This window comes from Danio rerio, chromosome 20, assembly GCF_049306965.1.
Source record: "Danio rerio strain Tuebingen ecotype United States chromosome 20, GRCz12tu, whole genome shotgun sequence".
Taxonomy (NCBI): Eukaryota; Metazoa; Chordata; class Actinopteri; order Cypriniformes; family Danionidae; genus Danio; species Danio rerio.
The window spans coordinates 24,197,501-24,216,406 of record NC_133195.1 but is presented as its reverse complement, the minus strand read 5'-3'; the positions used below and the strand labels follow the sequence as shown (position 1 = coordinate 24,216,406).

At 34.2% G+C, this 18,906-nt stretch overlaps 1 protein-coding gene across 7 annotated transcripts in view; it reads left to right on the top strand.

Annotated features, from left to right (window-relative positions):
- Positions 1-18,906, top strand: part of syne2a (spectrin repeat containing, nuclear envelope 2a) — a 168,884-nt gene that overhangs the window by 136,656 nt on the left and 13,322 nt on the right. For all 7 annotated transcript variants that reach the window (XM_073932716.1, XM_021468616.3, XM_068215480.2 and 4 more), the window contains 9 exons: positions 2,116-2,277; positions 7,128-7,294; positions 10,581-10,743; positions 11,985-12,172; positions 14,667-14,817; positions 15,368-15,550; positions 16,421-16,558; positions 16,646-16,840; positions 17,900-18,134. In XM_073932716.1, coding sequence (XP_073788817.1) covers positions 2,116-2,277; positions 7,128-7,294; positions 10,581-10,743; positions 11,985-12,172; positions 14,667-14,817; positions 15,368-15,550; positions 16,421-16,558; positions 16,646-16,840; positions 17,900-18,134 — 1,582 coding nt within the window. The remainder of the gene's footprint in view (positions 1-2,115; positions 2,278-7,127; positions 7,295-10,580; positions 10,744-11,984; positions 12,173-14,666; positions 14,818-15,367; positions 15,551-16,420; positions 16,559-16,645; positions 16,841-17,899; positions 18,135-18,906) is intronic.

The following is an 18,906-nucleotide window of genomic DNA, read 5'->3' as shown; positions in this document are numbered from 1 at the left end:
CAATAATATTGTTTATCACAATATATTTTGGTGCAGTATATCGTACAACAAAAAATACATATCCTTACAGGCCTGGCTGTCCCTTTAAGTTTCTTCATAGCCTGACCTTTTTATGTTTTTGAGATTATCTGCCTCGCGCAGGTGTTCAGCCTGCCATCATTAAGCAAAGTAACTGAATGGCCGGCTGACGTTTGAAAGGAATTGCTCTTGTAACTGTAAACTGCCTAAGCAATTAAAAAACAGAAAGGCCACATTTAGGACCGATCATTTCATGGCCTTCACCCAACCCTTGGACTTGTCGCCACACAACGCAGGGAGCCTTTGTTTAATGAAGCGTTTTTCAGTTTGTTGGAGTGAGTCTTTACTCGAAACGCTGGCCAGAAGCCAAGACGGAGCCAATGAGGTCAGTCTATGTGTGCGTCAGTGTCTGCAGCCAACAGGTTGCAGGTGGAAACATTCCCTCAAATAAATGACAGATGGCACAGCTTGCTGTTTTTCTGGAAGGAGGTCTATTATTTGTCGTTGCATATGTTTGTGGTAAGTCGCTTAGGCTTGTGGGTTCAAGGAAATGCATAATTAATGTGTTCGACAACAAGGCCTTGAATAGATGTAGCCAGCTAATCTCGGTGTCCTTGTGAATTATTTTATCCACATGATTTATATTCGTTTAGAAGGAACTGCAGTTCTTTTACAGCTCCAACTGTGACATTAATGGATCAAGGAAAACGTATAGCCTTCACTGACAAATGCCTTCGTTCTTTTTAAAAGGCTGCATGTAAGCGTTTGGGAAAAGGGAACTACAAAGCGCCGCCCGTGTCCCCTAGTGTGCCTTGGTGTTAGTACATACTATTAGACAAGCCACTTACTGACCCAAAGCAGTAAAGGAAGCAGGCCTATGCAGTACTCTGTGCTTTTTAGTCTGGTAATCAATCTCACAGCATGCAGTGTAAGTTTTGTTAAAAGTCTTTTTTAGATTGCTGACTTCTTAAGGAATAAAATCTCAAAATTGTGACCTTACACCTTTGGACTGAGTGGTTTTGAAGTTTTTACTTGAATGAGAATTTGGGTAGTAACCCGTCATATTACTTCAAGAGCACTTTACAATATACAGTGAGGGTAAAGAGTGGAAGTTTTTACGCTTTTCTTTCTCTGGTACTTAAAGAGAAAGTTCACCCACCCTGAACAGCCAGAAGCAGCTTCACAGAAAATAATTCATCCATTCATTTTACTCCAGCTTACTGCCTTATTTATCAGGGGTCACCAAAGCAGAACCGCCACAGAAAAATGAAAAACAATGCAATTTGGAAACATTGCAAATGATGACAGATGAAAATGAGTTAAAATGCTCATCTATAAATTTAATACTTTCTAACTAAAAGGAAATAGGCCCATAAACTACTTATAGCAATGAGTGTGTTACAAGAAGTTATATTATTAAATTATTTGAGGACCGGCCAGAAGACGCGCAATTTCCGGAAGATTATCATTCATTTGCGGGCATCCGGGAGTCTCTATGCATTTGCGGGAGACTTGCGGAACTTTCGAGAGACTTGAGATGTCTGCATCTGTATATATTTTAGCTGCTGTGACACGAGCGCAGAACAGAAATGACATGCTGAAATAAGATATTACATACAGCTGTTTAGCTTGTTTATTAAAAAAAGTTGTGATCTGGTGCTATATAGATAATACAATTAATGTGACTTCAAAGGGGGCGGTTACAGCCGTTGGGAGGGCGGAGCACATGCCTTATATTATGGTAGGGGAAACACTGCAGAAATGAAAAATAAAACAAAAAAATCTTGTTAAACATTAAAGAAGATTCTTCAACTGATACTAAAGTGTTTTGGGATTCGCTAAGTGCTAACTCGCTAAGTTTTGACTCCAGTAGCTGTGAACTTTAAGGTCTACACATTTTATGAAACAAAAATATGTATTGATTTTATTTATTTATTTGGTTGTTTGTTCATTTTATTCACGCGTAAAATATTACTATTAGAATCTGGGACGAATATTAAAAGAACAAATGGGTATTGACTGTAATGTTTTTGCTTTGATTTGCTTTTTAGATGTCTTTTTGTCATCCTGAATCATTTTTCCTTTGCATGTGTGTAGGTGTCACTTCGTAAACAGGAAATCGCTGACCGACTGAACGCCTGGATCATCTTCAATGATAAAAACAAGGAGCTTTGTGATTGGCTGACGCAGATGGAAAAGAAGGTGGCACACAGAGGCGAAAACCTTAGCATTGAGGAAATGGTGGAGAAACTTAAAAAGGTGGAGTTTGATTTTGTCTTTTTTCCAGTGTTTTTTTCAAGATGTGTGTTTGTGTACTCCAGAAATCACTAATAAAATGATTTGGTGATTGTTTTTATTATTATTATTATTTTATTATTATTATTCATTTAAATTAAATTTCAAAAAGAGTAATAGAGTAATAATAAAAATATAGAAAATTAAAATCAAAACATTTAATTATATTTTATTTTAGTTTATAGTTATAGATGCATTTTCCTCCATTTTTTTTACTGACCTTAAACATCTCAGTACATTCCTGTAGCTAGCTTATTGAAAGGGTTGGTTTTTTTTCTGAAAAACTGGATCTTTTTGCAGTTATTTGCCTCATTATCTATTTAACTATGAGGTTTAAATACTGCATTTTGAGACATTTTAAGCACATTTTTGCTGCATTCACTTGATGGATTGGGATCATAACCACACTTTTAGATGTACCAAAAATATTTTCTATCACTTTGCAAAATCTTTTACCATACTATCTTATTTATTTATTTATTTATTTATTTATTTATTTATTTGTTTAACCAGGAACGTCCCATTGAGGTACAATTACTCTTCTACCAGGGAGTCCTGGTCCAGACAGGCAGCAAAGGACAAAGTTACAAAAAAATAAATAAATAAATACATGTCACAACACATAGACACACAAAAAATAGTATGAACCATTATCAATTGTTAAAACATATGCACTGTTTTAAATTGACAGTACAGTGTCAACCTCTAGGGTTTTTTCCAGCTGTGGCAGCAGGTCTTTTCCACAAATCTACCAACTACCTATGGCGTATTTTAATGACAAATAGAGAAATGTGGTGAGCGCAGTACAAGACGGGATCGCATTTATGTAATACAAGCATGCCAATATCTGCTTGCGCGCCGATTTCTTCTGCTCTTGCACAAAACTTCTTGCACGCCCTCAAACACGCTGCTTAAGCGCAGATCTTCTTGTGCGCTCTCAAATAAACACAGCTGAAGTGCGATTTAGTGCGTTTATGTAGTGAGTATGTCTTCAACATTCATAAGATTTGCTAGGAATATTTATTAATATCTTCAAAAGACCTACAGATCGGTATTAATGCGTCCTGAAGTAAAGTGAAATGGCAATTTTTTAAAACATTCAGAGGTGCATGCATATAAAGTATATCACCGTAATCCAGTACTGATAGAAATGTACTACCATTTTTTTAACAAAAATAAAAAACTAATATTGGTTTGTTTTTATCTTTTTTTTTTTTTTTTTAAGGCTATCGATATAACAACTACAAGTCAACTTATCATTAAGCCAGACACCTAAATATTTATAAGATGCAACTTGTTCAATCTGTGTGCCATTATATGTTTTAATATTAAAATTGTGTATTAATAATCTGAATTGGGTAAAGATCATGTATTTAGTTTTTTTTTTTTTTTTTGCATTCAATACTAATTTTTTTACAATCGAGAGACATTTGAAATGAATTAAAAGCATTTTGTAAAGAGTCTATTGACACTTTTATAAATGATACCATAGTGTAAATAATTGTGTCATCTGCATAAAAGCTGTACATTTGCTGATTCAACAGCTTTACCAAGTTCATTTATATTAACGAAGAATATAATTTGCCCCAAAATTGAGCCTTGAGGAACACCTGTCTTTACTGTTAAAGGAGCAGAGATATGATTTTCTATTTTTTTTTTTTTTACTTTTTTACAAATGTGCATTTTTAAACTGTACATTTTAGAAAACTGAAGTCTTTATGCAAATAACAAGCTGGCCAGTACATTCAGATTCCCAATAATCCAACAGAGCCTTCCTTTTGGTCTTAAAGCCTTTTTTGATGGGTTAGTTTCAGAATTCATGATAGCAGTTAAACATTGAATAATTGAGCTCATATAGGGGACCAATTCTGGACCGATGTCTGTACCCCCGTGGGCCTGCAGTGGTAGTGTAGTTTTTTTTCTATGAATTCAAAATTTTTGTCATTGAAGCTAAAAGTCTCAGGGCACAACAATTGTAACTGAAATGACCTAACAGAACATTTCCTTATAGTTTTTTCTTTTGCGTTGCCATGCAAAAAAGAGAAAACTGTTTTGTTTAGATCAACTCGAATAAAAATATGAAAATCGATGGCAAAAAAATTTAACCTTGGATGTGATTGTTATATCCTTGCAACAAATTCTTATATACAATAGCACAACTGCTTGTTTTCGTGGTTACATAACTTCAGAAAAAGGCACATGGATCGGTTTCTACTGTATGTGCGGTTGTCATGGTGAGTTCTTGTTGTACATTTGTAAGGAGATTAAGTAGGTCAGTAATATGGTATTATATGTTATATGCTATTATAAGTGTCTATGAAGGATTAAAACGATCTCAAATGAACAGCACGCTTAAGTGTTCCCAAGGGGGGCCCCACAGATTTTGCATTTCACTGAGGCCCTGTTTTATCCACTCACATACTGTCGCATTTGTTTATTTGTACTGAAATATGCTACAAATGTACATGAAGTTCTAATCTAGCTTACTGCATGTACTGTAAATCGAGGGCAGAGCGCTGCAGCACATAACTGTGGGTTCATTTGTTTACCTCTTTGTTCATGCTCAACAATGGCCTCATATGTGCCGTTTCTCTCTCACCATCAAACAGTGCAACTGTTGAGCACTCTGCAGTCATTAGCACATAGTTTACCGTTGAGGTTTTGGAGTGTTTTGGGCAGCGCCACTAATGATCACATATCAGATAGTTGGTTGTTGTCTTTTACTAGAACCGTTACTGGCAATCAAGTGTTGTTTTATTATTATTTGGATAATATTGTTGTATTTGTGATGTTATTGTGTAGTACTACATATTTTATGTTTTTCTTTTGTAATTATTTAAAAAATGTTGTTGTTTTTGTGTGGCTTAACCATTTGTGTCATATTTGCAAATTAATTCTGGTAATTATTTATTTCATGGTGTCCTTGTTACACGTTCCATGTTCATTCTATATCAATAACAACAAATACCACATAACTACTTAACTAATTAAGCCCTTATCCTATTTAACCATATAATATGTATGTGTACGTAAATAATAGTGCTCAGTATTTAAATATGTAGTTACAACTTAACAAGGGCACCTTAAAATAAAGTGTCACCTTAATTGTTATTTATTTAAATTTTAGGGTTGCTAAATATATTCTGATAGTTTTATTAGGTCAATACTGATGATGAAATGCTATTGGCAGACTTGTTTTACATTTTGTCATCTATTTGACCATGTTTTAAATTATTTAAAAACTCGCAAAAAAAAAAATGATGGTATACTAGCTAGTTTATTGTTTTAATTCATCTGTTGATAATTTTTAAAGAACACTGATTTGATCCATTTAATATTAATTGTAATTTTTATTTATGGTATGCAATTTTTTATTTATTTTTTCCCCTCATATGCCTCGTTTACACCCGGTATTTAGAAGTTTGTAGCTATGTTTTCAACCAAAATCTGAATTAACTTTTTGCGCAAAACTATGCGCATAAAAGACGTGCGAATAAAGCAACTTTTCCACCCAACGAGTCAAAGAGAACCGTCACTTTCTAATTGACTTGCTCCAAATATCAACAGTAAAAAATGAATATATTGAGGTAGGAGAAGCTGCATGAATGTTTTCTTTATTTAATAATTGACTTGTACCTTAGAAGAAGATGCCAGCATGCAATAAACGTGTGGTGGCATTTGAAGGCGTGAGAAGAAGAGCACAGACGCTCTTGACAGTTCTGGAGGTCATTAATAATATAATAACACTAATACTGAAACAGTTAAGGCATCTTAGAATGACCAAAACAGCATTTCAGATGTTTTACAATATGCTCAGCCTGCTGGTTTGTCTATTCACACAGATTTTTTTCATCTCTTATAACAAATCACATGACTTTTTTTAATGCACAAACTGGAATTTGTTTAGTGAAATTGTTTCCATTGTAGTTTATGTGCATTTTTATCGAATAAATAGTTTATCCTACTCAGTCATCCGTATGTTTTGTTTGCGCATTTTTTTAAATTTATGCGTATCCTGGCGTTTCCATCAACCATTTTTTTAAGCGCATATCCAAAATCAGCATAAAAATTAGTAGATGAAAACGTAGCATGTGTCAATCTGATTTTATCTGGAATCACTAAATCAAGGTGTTAATGGAACATTATGGCCTTGTTCTCTTGTGACCACTTCCAAATGTTGAAAACATAGCTTTAAAAATCAAAGCCTTACAAGATTTAAGCTTTTCCATTTAAAAGTTTAGTTAGAAGACAAAAGCGTATAAAAAAAATCATGTTCTTTTATTAGTCCTCCAGTCATGTAATACAAACCCTGTAACAGAAATCAAATAGCTGCATCTCCTTTTCATGTTTATAAGCAAACAACACAAACTTATTTCTCTATTTTACATTCAAATGTCTGTCAAACACCATACACACACCTGCACTTGGACTCTTAGACCTTTTCCATCTGGAAGAGGAAAAAAAAAGAGACCGCCAGGTGTGAATTGTATATGTCAAACAAAACCAGGTGTAAAAAGGGGGCATACTAAACAAAATACTGAACCAGGCCATACTACAAAACAAGTGAACTCTGAGAAGCAGCAGAGAATGCAATATAGAGCAAGTGAAAAGGGTTTTCGTGAGGGCTTGTTCTTCTCTTTTCAAAATGGCCCATGCTGAGAAAAAGAACATAGATTTAACAGCTGTCAGGCCCATCCAGAGACAAGAAGCAGTTAGTTAGTTTTGTTTGGGATGGAAGTGTTAATCGTAAAGCACATACAGTAAGAGGCCTGTGCTCATTGTGCACCTCTCTCTCTCTCTTTCTCTCTTTTCAGGACTGCATGGAGGAGATTAACCTCTTCAGCGAGAACAAAAGCCACCTCAAACAACTCGGCGAGCAGCTCCTGTTGGCCAGCGACAAAGCAAAGGAGACTGAGATCCATGGAGCCCTGCGAGATGTCAATGACCGATGGCAGCAACTGTTTGATCACATCGAGGGCCGGTGAGTAAGAAACTCTGTTTAGGCTGTGCTGGAATAACTGCTAATTTTAGGTTTTAATTTCTTTTCTGGCCACACTTTAGATTGAGGATCAATTCATTGATAATTGATGAGCTTTTAAAGGCATAGTTTTCCCATGAAATAACATTCTGTCGTCATTTACTTAACCTTAACACAAAAGAAGACCTAATAAAAAATGTCAGAAACCTATAAACATTGACTTCAGCAGGTTTTGTTTACTATGGATGTCAGTGGCTGAAGATTTCCAACATTCTTTAGAATGTCTTTGCTTTGTGTTTAACAGAAATAAACTCAAAGTGAAACAGAGAAGTAAATGAAGACACAAAAACCTCTAATCTTCTAAAAATTGCATTTTTCTCAGACTCTTCATTCAGTAATTTCACTTTTATGGCAAAGAAAAGGTTATTTTCATAAATTATTAACATGAAATAACTAAACATAAACATAAGAGGCACTGAAGAATGCTCATTGTAAAAGAAAATTCTACATGGCACTTAAAGGATATTGCACCTGAACTCTTTAAATCATAACATAATTAAGTTTTCTAAGTGAACTATTCCTTTAACTATAACTTTTGGCTCAAATAAATATCTAACTTGCATCTTATTCATTAGTGGGGTCTTTTAGGTTATGGGGTTATAGGTTTAAGGCTTCTGAAATATAGTACTGCAGAATAATTAGGGGCCATTATCACAGAACCTGTATTTCATTTTAATGCCCTTTTCCACTTTTTTTTCTATGTAAACACACACTTGATAGACACCCTTGACCACTGTGCACACATCTCGTGTCTTTTGCAGCACTTCACATATCAGTGCCACATTTTTACGATGCAGTATCAACTTAGAAGAACTTTAGTTTTTACGCACATCGATGCTTATCAATGTCAGTTTCAAAGCAGTGGACCAATCAGAAGAACTCGGAGGTGGGGCAAGCCACTGAGCAGATGAGATGCTCTTTTAAAACTTCATCAGTGCCATTTCAGGTTTTTAGACATAATAGACAATAGACAGCCAAAATCCTAGTAATATTCTGCAAATGAGCAAAAAATCCAACTGGTCCGCAAACTAAAGTGTTATCTATTTTCACGTCTTGATATCATCACTCTGGTATTGCTCTGTCCCCATTTATTAATGAGTAATTGAACATCATTGCATTACTCAAAGTTTTTTTTTTTTTTTTGCTTCCATTTTTCTTTTTTAGCTTTCATTCAAGTAATTTATTGAAATTGGTTCATTGAGTCATTTATGGATTTATCATTATTATTATTATTATTATTATTATTATTATTATTATTATTATTATTATTATTATTATTATTATTATTTAGAACTATTGGCGATAACAAAGCCCATTGAATGGTACTTCTTCTTTCTCTTCTTCCTCTCACTCTTCTCCTCCTCCTTCTCCCCCTTATTCTTCTTTTTATTCTTCTTATCATTATTGCAAATAGTTTTTTTTCTTTACAAAAACAGGAATGTGTTTTGCATCTGAATTGATTTTTACCCATTGTTTACCTATGTTTGCCTATTGTTGAATCAACTTTTTCTAATCATATTTTGTGTCAGCTTGGTTTCAAGTATTAAAACTTTATCAAATTTAAATATCAAATATTTGTGGATCAAAGCAACACTGAAGTAGTTGTAGTAACCATTCACAAAAAGGTTTAAGTTCCATTATTTTTATCCTTCTTATCATTATTGTTATTACTACAAACATTATTCTGTGTTATTAAAATAAAATTAAGAAACATTTTTATGCTGCAGTGCAGGAATTCCTTTAATGCTGCAATAAAATCTAAACATTACAGTTTGATAAACAAACATTTTACAAGTAAAAGCACCAAAACTTCAATTCTATGCATTTAACCTCATAGGGCTTGGGTGTCCACATACTCTACGTGGACAGCAAATTTCAGCTCATAAGTGTCTATTTTTACAGACACAGTGTCATCCTGCAACTGTTTTGCAGCATATGAAATGTCCCAAACACTATTTTTAACTGTCCAATATGGGCAAAAAATTTGTTTTTACTCTCTGATAGTCAGAACATGTTCAAAAATGTATATGTTGTATCTGCATTAAAAACAGCCAGAAAAATATTTTTTATGTTATTTTGAACCACGAGTAAACATATGGACATTATTTTTCTCTAAAAGTACATTGTATCAAAAGATAATACTTTTTCCTAATAGGTTCCAATAAGCCTAATAGCAAAGAGAAATAAAAAATGCATGTAAAAAAAAAAAAAAAAAAAAAACACCTGTGTGTGTGTGTGTGTGTGTGTGTGATATATATATAAATAATAAATGTAAATAAACAAGAAAAATCATATATATATATATGATTTTTCTTGTTTGTTTATTTATATTTTTGATTAATCAATCAAAGCTGAATCTAGGTTCTGCATGTAGTCAATATCTCCAGCATTTAATCTGATCTTCAGTGCTGTGAATGTTTTCCTCAGCTGCAGTATGCTCTTCCAGTCATTCATCAGAAATTTGTACATACCGACTGCATGAATCACTCGGTGTTCCTAAGCAAGCAAATAAAAACAGTTCAAGTGGTTTCCGCTCTTGTCTGTGACGTCACTGGACTCTCATGTAGTCGTTGAGTCCTGCGGTGTGACGTGCTCTGAAGGAGCCAGATGGTGCTAATACTGGAATTAACGAAGTCCTCACTGGTGTGGACGGCTTCAGCTTTGCCATATGGCCTGTTCAGGCTCCTGTAGTCTGTCCAGTCCTTCTGTATATCCCAAACTGGGCGGAGGGGATGGTGGTCTGTCATCTCACATTAGCTCTATGAAGAGGGGCACAATGGGGTCAGAGGGACAGGCTGTACTCAGGCACGCTATAATCACAGCCGACCATCTGCAGGTATGGCCAAACAGCGTAACCAGAAGCTGCCCACTGTCACACTTAAATGGTTCAATCTAATCTCACACAAACACCCTTTGTCTGTTTCAGTGTCATCTGACCTGGAGTTATCAGACCTTTTTATTTTTATTTTTTGATGATGTTTTGTAACTTTGACAGAATTTTATTGGGTTCCTGCCAAACTGCACAGTCCCAGATCCCAAATAAAACAATTGCTTGACTGATTTATTAAAAGGGTTAGTGCGTTTTAGTATGGAGAAAACTGCTTGGCATTCATAGACAATCATTTTTTATCTAGTGGAAATATTTTTTTAGGTCTTTTGGACGCATTCGGGTATAATTTATGGTGTTCAATTTTTCAAAGCGAATATGCTGTATCTCTGTCTGTTTCAGGGGGAAGAAGCTGACCGAGACTTTGGTGACAGTACAACAGTTGGATAAGAACATGAATAACCTTCGCTCTTGGCTCACGCGCATTGAGGCTGAGCTATCCAAACCAGTTCACTACAGTATCTGCCATAGAGAAGAGATTCAGAAGAGACTGGCAGAGCAACAGGTTGGTAAATTGCAGTGATGTAATCTATTCTAGTATGGACAAATATTAAATGCAAGAGGGGATTTTGTTCTTTGTAGATTAAGAAAAAAAAAATGACATCTTTTTAAAAGCTATAGAAAAATCAACAAACTTAACTAAAATAAAGACATGTTTTGATTAGATTTTGGCATACTTTTTGTACAAAATAACCATGCAAGATGGTAACTCTGATTTTAAATAAATTTTTATTTATTTTATTTTATTTATTTATTTGTATTTTAATATTTATTTAATTATTTTGTTTGTTTATTTATTTTTTAATTTTTTTATTTTTGGGACAATCTGCCAGAAATGTATATTATCTGTGCCTGAAATAAAAACATAAATACAGTAAATAAAGTAGTATTTTATCCTAAAAAATTTTAAAATAGACTGATGCTTGATTTCAGCCCAACTGAACCTACAGCTTTAATTATTTGTTATGCTAAAAACTGTTATTTAGAAGAAAAAATACTTCTGAAATAACAAGTTTAAGTTGTTATCATTCACTTCAATTTAATAAAAACAGTAAATTATAAATAAATTCTACAAATAAATAGAAATGTTATGAATATTGAATATGCAATTATGAATAAATTGAATATAATGATTTTTTGCTTGGTTTTGTATGCTTTTTTTTTAGAACAAGCTTAAGTCAGACCCTGTCACATTTTTTATGAGTGAAAATGTACGATCCTAATAGAATGTCCCATTTTTTTCAATATTTAATTTAATTTAATAAAAAATTTGAACTTTTGCTTCGTAACTACAGTACAACCGAGAACAAAGGAATGTGAATGACAGTCTCGCTGACTGAATAGTTTTTAAATAGTTGTTGTTTGTAATCAATCATTTTTTCTTTTTGAAGATGTGTAGAATATGGTGCACAAAACATTTTTTAAATCTTTGCTTCAAAAGTAGAGTAGAAGTGAAAAAAAATGACTGGGATGTTCGCTTTAACAAAACACTCCAACACCCATAATGCACTTTTTTGGGACATTAAGTCTGATTTGTTTTATTATTTGTGCAAAATCCAAAAGTTCTGTTTGTAGTTTTATTCAAAATGCCTTTAGCTGTCAAAAGTTCACCGTAAAATTAAAACAATGCTTTTTGTGTCATCAATTGGACATGAATAAAATAAACTGAACAAATGAACTTCACAATCTTGGTGCAGTTCAAAAAACTGTCAGTTATGTTTCTAATGCATTTTCATTCATGTTTAGGATCTGCAGCGTGACATTGAGCAGCACACGGAGAGGGTGGCGTCTGTGCTCACGCTGTGTGATGTGCTTCTCCATGATGAAGATGCCTGCAGCAGTGATGGAGAGAATGACTCCATCCAGCAGACCACACAGCGCCTGGACCAGCGCTGGAGAAATATCTGCTCCATGTCTCTGGAGAGGAGACTGAGGTATGAGCATTTATCCACATCACTCAAAACACAAGCTTAACATCCTCTTGGATGTTTATTCATTTTAGTCATTTTGTTGAATCCCTTCAAGGAAATGAAATCTGAGTTCACACTGGATCCAAATTAAGAAACTACTTTCGGATTTATTGCTCCCTGTATAGCAAGGGGGCTATCTTTAAAAGGTCAAAAGGATAAAAAGCATATAAAAGTGTTTATTTTTAATGGATTTTTATGTCATCACATATTTGTTTTAAAAAGCATAAAGAAATTTTACTTGTGCATACTTTTATTTTGATTACATTTACAACAAATATCATTTGTTTCACAAAGTACTGACAGAAAGTCTGGTTTTAACAAAAAGAACCATTGGAATGTACATAATTTTAACAAAAATGAATTCAGTAATTTACCTGCTGAATAAACAATATTAAAATATACAATTAATGGTAATTAGTCTATTAATAACCACAATAATTCTTGACGCAGACTAACAAATAAAGTGTGTAAAATGTTTATGAAAAATCCAATTAGTGAGTGATTCATTCTTTTCTTTTATTTGATTAACATTTTAGATAACATTTTTGATTTTTTTTTTGTAAATAAACAGATGAAACGGTTTGTATTATTATTATTATTATTATTATTATTATTATTATTATTATTAACAAAGGATAGAAAGAAATTGAATCAAGTTATTATATCTCATTAACCTTTTCTTCACTGTAACTTAAACGTTCTAATTAAAGAGCAGCGAATGATTCTCTCATTTAGATCTTTCATTTGATTACATTAACAGATGAGTCACTTTAAAAATGCACAGATCTATGATGAAAACGTTCAATTGCTTTCCTAGCTGTTTATGCTCATTTAAGTCAAAATTTGTTGTGTGAAAAGGAAAACCCACTAAGATCGACATGTTTAGATATTATTATTATCATTATTCTTTGTATATATCTGTTCAAACGCACCCAAAACCCAGAATGTCCACTTTTGCTCTGCTTCAAATCGCTTGTACAGAATCTGCTTGGGAAGCAGCATCTATTTATCAGTATGGAGCACGTCTAATAATCATACACCATTACATGAACTGACTGTTTTGAGGATTGCGTAGGAGGGGCAACAAAACCTGTAATGGAAAGGAAGGGAACTCTGCCATTTTTATATTTATTTTAAAGTGTTTTCACTTCTAAATAAAATGAAAGCACAGAACAGATTCACATTTAAGAGCCAGGGGCGTCCCCTGGTGCTTTGGTGGTATGGGTTACATATAGGGAGGATCGGCTATTTAATGTTTACTGCCACCCTTCATAGACAGATTAAAAATACGGGAGAAATACGAGACAAATACAGGATGATAGCAGGATAGAATTGCAAAATACAGGAGAATCCTGGGAAAAACGGGAGGGTTGACAGGTATGCACAATATAGCAAACTGATTTAGGGTCATGTGTCATCAGTGAGAGGAGTCTGTCTTTGCATGGTTCAGTTGTGTGTCACTAGTAACGCACTAAGATTGTTTGGTGAATATTAATGCTTCATTTAGAATCAGACACTGCCCATACATTATTATCTCTATCATATAAGCTAGCTATATATGGTAGGCTTACTTTTTTTTACGCATCTGTCATTGGATCAGATCGACATATTACCAATTTCTCATGCCAAAATTTTTTTTTATTCACCACTGTTCTTCTATCAACATTATGTTTTATGAGGAAATAAACAAATTCCCTGATACACTTAAATACATCTGACTTGAATGACACAGGGGGCTTTTTAAGTTCTTCTTCTTCTCTAGATGGATTAACTTGCTCCGATCACATGAACACATGAATGTATTCTCTATATAGTTTCACTGCAACTTGAGCTTTCTTTAATTCTGTGATCTTTAAACTTTGCAAATAAATTCTACAAGTGAAAAAAAAATGCATGAATAATTAGTGATTCACATGTCAAACTATGCTTCTAATTAGGGCTGTGCTGATAAACGATATTATATCGAATCACAATAAAATTTTAAAGTTTAAAAAAAATTATAAGCTCTGGACTCCTTTTTTTCCTCATTTTTGATCTAAGAAATTTGCAACGATAGGAATCTAAAAGTACGCTGATATTAGAGAAAATGTCAGAATTTTTAGCCACGGAAAATTTAGCAGCCAAAAATGTTTTGCAATTTAATGGACCTTCAAATTTTTGTGGCTTCAGTCATTGTTAGGGTACTCTTTTAAATCTGGAAGCATTAACAACTTATATTGAAATGTATATCGCTATCAAACAAAATGAAAAAAAAAAGATGCATTTTAGCCATATTTCCCAGCGCTGCGTCTGATTTATCATAGCAAATATGCTGTTTCTGCAGATCAAGACATGTAGAGCTGGGGGAGGTGTGGGGTTCGAAGGACTAGACTACATGACATACTAAAACAGACTGTTTAAATGCCAATCTAACTGGCTGCATAATGTTTCAATTATTGTTGTTTTTGTGTTTGCATAGGATTGAGGAGACGTGGAGACTGTGGTGTAAGTTTCAGGAGGATTACTCTTGTTTTGAGGACTGGCTGAACGCTGCGGAACGCACTGCTGCTGAACCCAATTCATCAGATGTCTCATACACTGATGCCAAAGAGGAACTTCACAAATATGAGGTTTGATTACAACACTCCGCTGAGAACCTTTGAATGGTTGTACAACTGGACCACTTCGGTCTTTTAGCATGTATTTAATCCTGCTGTTTTAACAACATAAATTGCTACTTAAAGGAATACCAGACTCCAATAGCAATCATGCATTACAAATCTGTAATTATTAATTTAACAAATATTTTAGTCAAGTAAGCTCAAGCTGTGAAATCTTTCCAATGTTAAAAAAAAGCATAGTCAGTTTTTGATCAGGCTCTAACAGTTTTTGTAGTCTTCAATGTCAACTTTAATAGCAGTTCTCGAATTAGCTTTTGTATTCATAGCTAGTTGTGTTGGATTTATTGTAGGTTTCAAAAGATGGGGTACATGAGAGTACGATTTCATGTTTTATTTATTTATTTATTTATTTTATAATTAATTATTTATTTATTTATATGAACCTTATTTTAACTTGTAGAACTTGTATTTTGTATAGCATTAAGATGTTAAAAAGTTTTTTTTTTTTTTACATCACTGACAAGAAAAGCTTTTTAAAAAGACGCTGATTTGTTGTTAGGTTTTCCAGATGCGGGTACATGAGAGCCTGACTCAGTTGGAGATCATTAATAACCAGTACAGGCGACTGGCGTGGGAGAATCGCACTGATGCCGCCAGCAGACTCAGAGCCATGGTGCATCAGGGTAACCAGCGCTGGGATGCACTTCAGAGGAGAGTGGCTGCAATATTGCGGAGACTAAGAGTGAGGACAGCACACACTTGTTTCTATACAAAGCTGTGAATTTGCATCATTTGAGAATAAATCTATATTTCCATTCCATGTGTTCTATATTACAAAATAATATATTACAAAATCATCTTTAAATAACTCTCATATTCACACACATACACTACAGCCTGATTAGTTTATTCAATTCACCTATAGCGCATGTCTTTGGACTGTGGGGGAAACTGGAGGGAACCCAGCGAACATAAGGAGAACATGTAAACTCCACACAGAAATGCCAACTGACCCAGCTGGGACTCGAACCAGCGACCTTTGAGCTGTAAGGCGACAGTGCTTACCACTGAGCCACCGTGTCACCCTGCAGTCCAACACTATTAGTGAAGTGTGATTTTAAATTTTTATGCTTTATGCCTAAATACTTCAAACCATTAGGTTTTAGACACTTGTTAGATTTTGGCAATTTTGTTTGATCACTTGTATTTTATGTTTAAAATCTGAATTATAACTCAATATATTTAATCTAAATTAAGAACTCAGTATATTGAATCTGAATTAAGTATATTAGGTCAGACTAAAGTAGTGTGTTTTATATATATATATATATATATATATATATATATATATATATATATATATATATATATATATTTATGCTGTTAGGCTGTTGTACTGATTAACGATGAAACATCGTTTTAGCTCATATTTAAAAATATATAATAATTTCACAAAAGTTATTTGAAACATATATTTCATAGTCAAAGCAGAAGTAATACAGACACCCAAATGGAATGTCTGGTCTAGGCTTCTGATCTATGGTTATCAACTATACTGACAAAATCAACAGTTTTTTTCTGACTTTCTCATATTTTTCTTTGTCTGATTTAGCATTTCACAGGCCAGAGGGAAGAGTTTGAGGGAACCCGTGAGAGCCTCCTCGTCTGGCTGACTGAGATTGAACTTCAGCTCACTGACATGGAGCACTTCTCAGAAAGCCATCATCAAGACAGGATGAAACAGCTGAAGGTTAGCAAGCAATCTGTTTCCTCCAGTCATTCTATCAGTCCATAGATACAGAGAAATGATCTTAACTTTCTGTCTCTTCACTTTCAGAGTTTCAAGAAGGAAATCACTCTGAACACCAACAAGATCGATGCTCTGATTGTGTTTGGTGAGGGTTTGATTCAAAGAAGTGCTCCTTTAGATGCTGTAGTGATAGAAGATGAGTTGGAGGAGCTACACACATACTGCCAAGAGGTGTTCGGCAGAGTGGCCCGATTTCACCAGCGCCTCACCAGCCTACGCCCGGTATTCACACTTACTGGTTTCTTTTTTATTCTTTCATATAAAGTACAGTAAACACACATAAATACATATAAAATACAGTGTCATAAAATACACACAAATTTATTTCAACATTTTGAGCCTACTTGGGGCCAATTAGATTTATCCTAAACAGTGTTTTTGATCCCAAGTTTCAGATCACAATAAAATAAATAATAAATACTTAAACCAATGCTCATTTTAGCAGGAATGCCTCAAATGAACACTCCTTTTTGGAAATAGGCTCGTTTTTTTAAGTCCTTTCGAGTTAAGCAGCTGACTTAAGCATTTAATTTATTTAAGCTAAGCAAAAAGTGCTCCCACCAGACACGGAGATTGACTGAATACATTTAAAAATTGTAAAACTCAATTGTTTTGCTCTAAGGTAAAGGTGTCCAAATTTAGTCCTAGAGGGCCAGTGTCCTGGAGAGTTTAGCGCCAACTGCTAATCCAGCATTCACTAGATATACCAGAAACTTCCTGGCAGGTGTGTTGAAGTAAGTTGGAGCTAAACTCAGCAGAACATCAGCCCTCCAGGACCGAGTTTGGACATCCCCGCTCTAAGGGGCTTCTAAAATGAGTCTATTTCAAAAAAGGTTTTGTTTTTTTTAAATAGAAAAAAAAAGAAAGAGAATAGATGACGGCTTGTATTTAGCAGGAATGCCTTTAATTAAAGTGATTGTAAAGACAAGAATTAGGTTCTAGAAAATTTAGCCAATCTTTTGAACTTATTCCTGTTAATCACAAATCTTTTAATTAAGAAAACTAAAACACAAAGTTGGTAAGAGGCATAAATGTTTCTTCAACAGCAATTCAGCATGTTTCTAAAGGATCATGTATTTCAAAATTTGTTCATACAGAAAAATGATTTCTATATATTGCAATATTTTGCAATATTCTAGTTTTTAGAATATTAAAATGTGTTTTTTTATCAAATTAATAATCTTACGCAAATTCTCTTTGCAGTGACAAAGATGACCAAATAATTTTGCATATGATTCAGATAATATGAGTATGAGTAACAATGTTTTTCTTCTGTAACAGTTGCAGGAGCATCCAGACGTGTATGATGGCGAGCGGTCGAGAGAGACACAGAGTCCTCCTTCCTCTAGTCAGCCCTCCATGTGCTTGTTATCTCCACCTCAGGAGCGTTCAGGACGTGAAACCCCCGTCAGTGTAGACTCCATTCCTCTGGAGTGGGACCACACTGGGGATGTCGGCGGCTCTTCATCACATGATGAGGAGGAGGAGGATGCTGCCTTCTTCTCAGCCCTGTCAGGTAAATACACTTTTGCTGGTGTCATCTTAAGCTCCCTTCACATTTCATCTCATTTTTTATCTCAGGTTGTTACTTCTCGGGACATCTGTTATTCCATGCTGTAATTTTCCCCATTAGATGAAAGCAAAAGCATACACTTTTTGTGTTTGCCTCCTTAAATGCAAATGAGCTGCTGTTCCGCACCCACATTTTCTGAATAGGGTGTTTCTCCAATGGAGACTCTTAAAAGCACATTTAACACAAAAAAACAGAACCTTTTATTTGTTGTCTTTTCAGTTTCCACTCCTCATATAATGTTTTCAGAGCTTACATACACAAAGGAAGTGCACTGAGAGCTGACTGTCAGAGCAAATTCTAATTTTCTTCAACTGTCAGTTAAACATAAGAATATGTCAGTAAAGTAAACACACATACACATAAAAAACTGAAGGAATTGATTTGGTTTGAAAACAACTTCTTGCACGTATGTAAACTATTCACAGTAGATCATCTATCTTTTTACCCTCAAAATCACTAATATGGAACATTTCAACCCTGCGTTTTTGATGATCTTGAATAAATATGGCCTACTGAATTTGTAGTTAAAGGGTTAATTTACCCAAAAATGAAACTCTCTTTATTAATTTTTCATCATAATGTCATGCAAATCCCCTGAAACCTTTGTTCATCTTCACATCTCAAAATACGATCTTTTAGATAAAATTCAAAAACTCTCTGACCCTCCATAGACAGCATTGACCCAAGACAGTTAAAGTCTTGAAAAGGAACCATA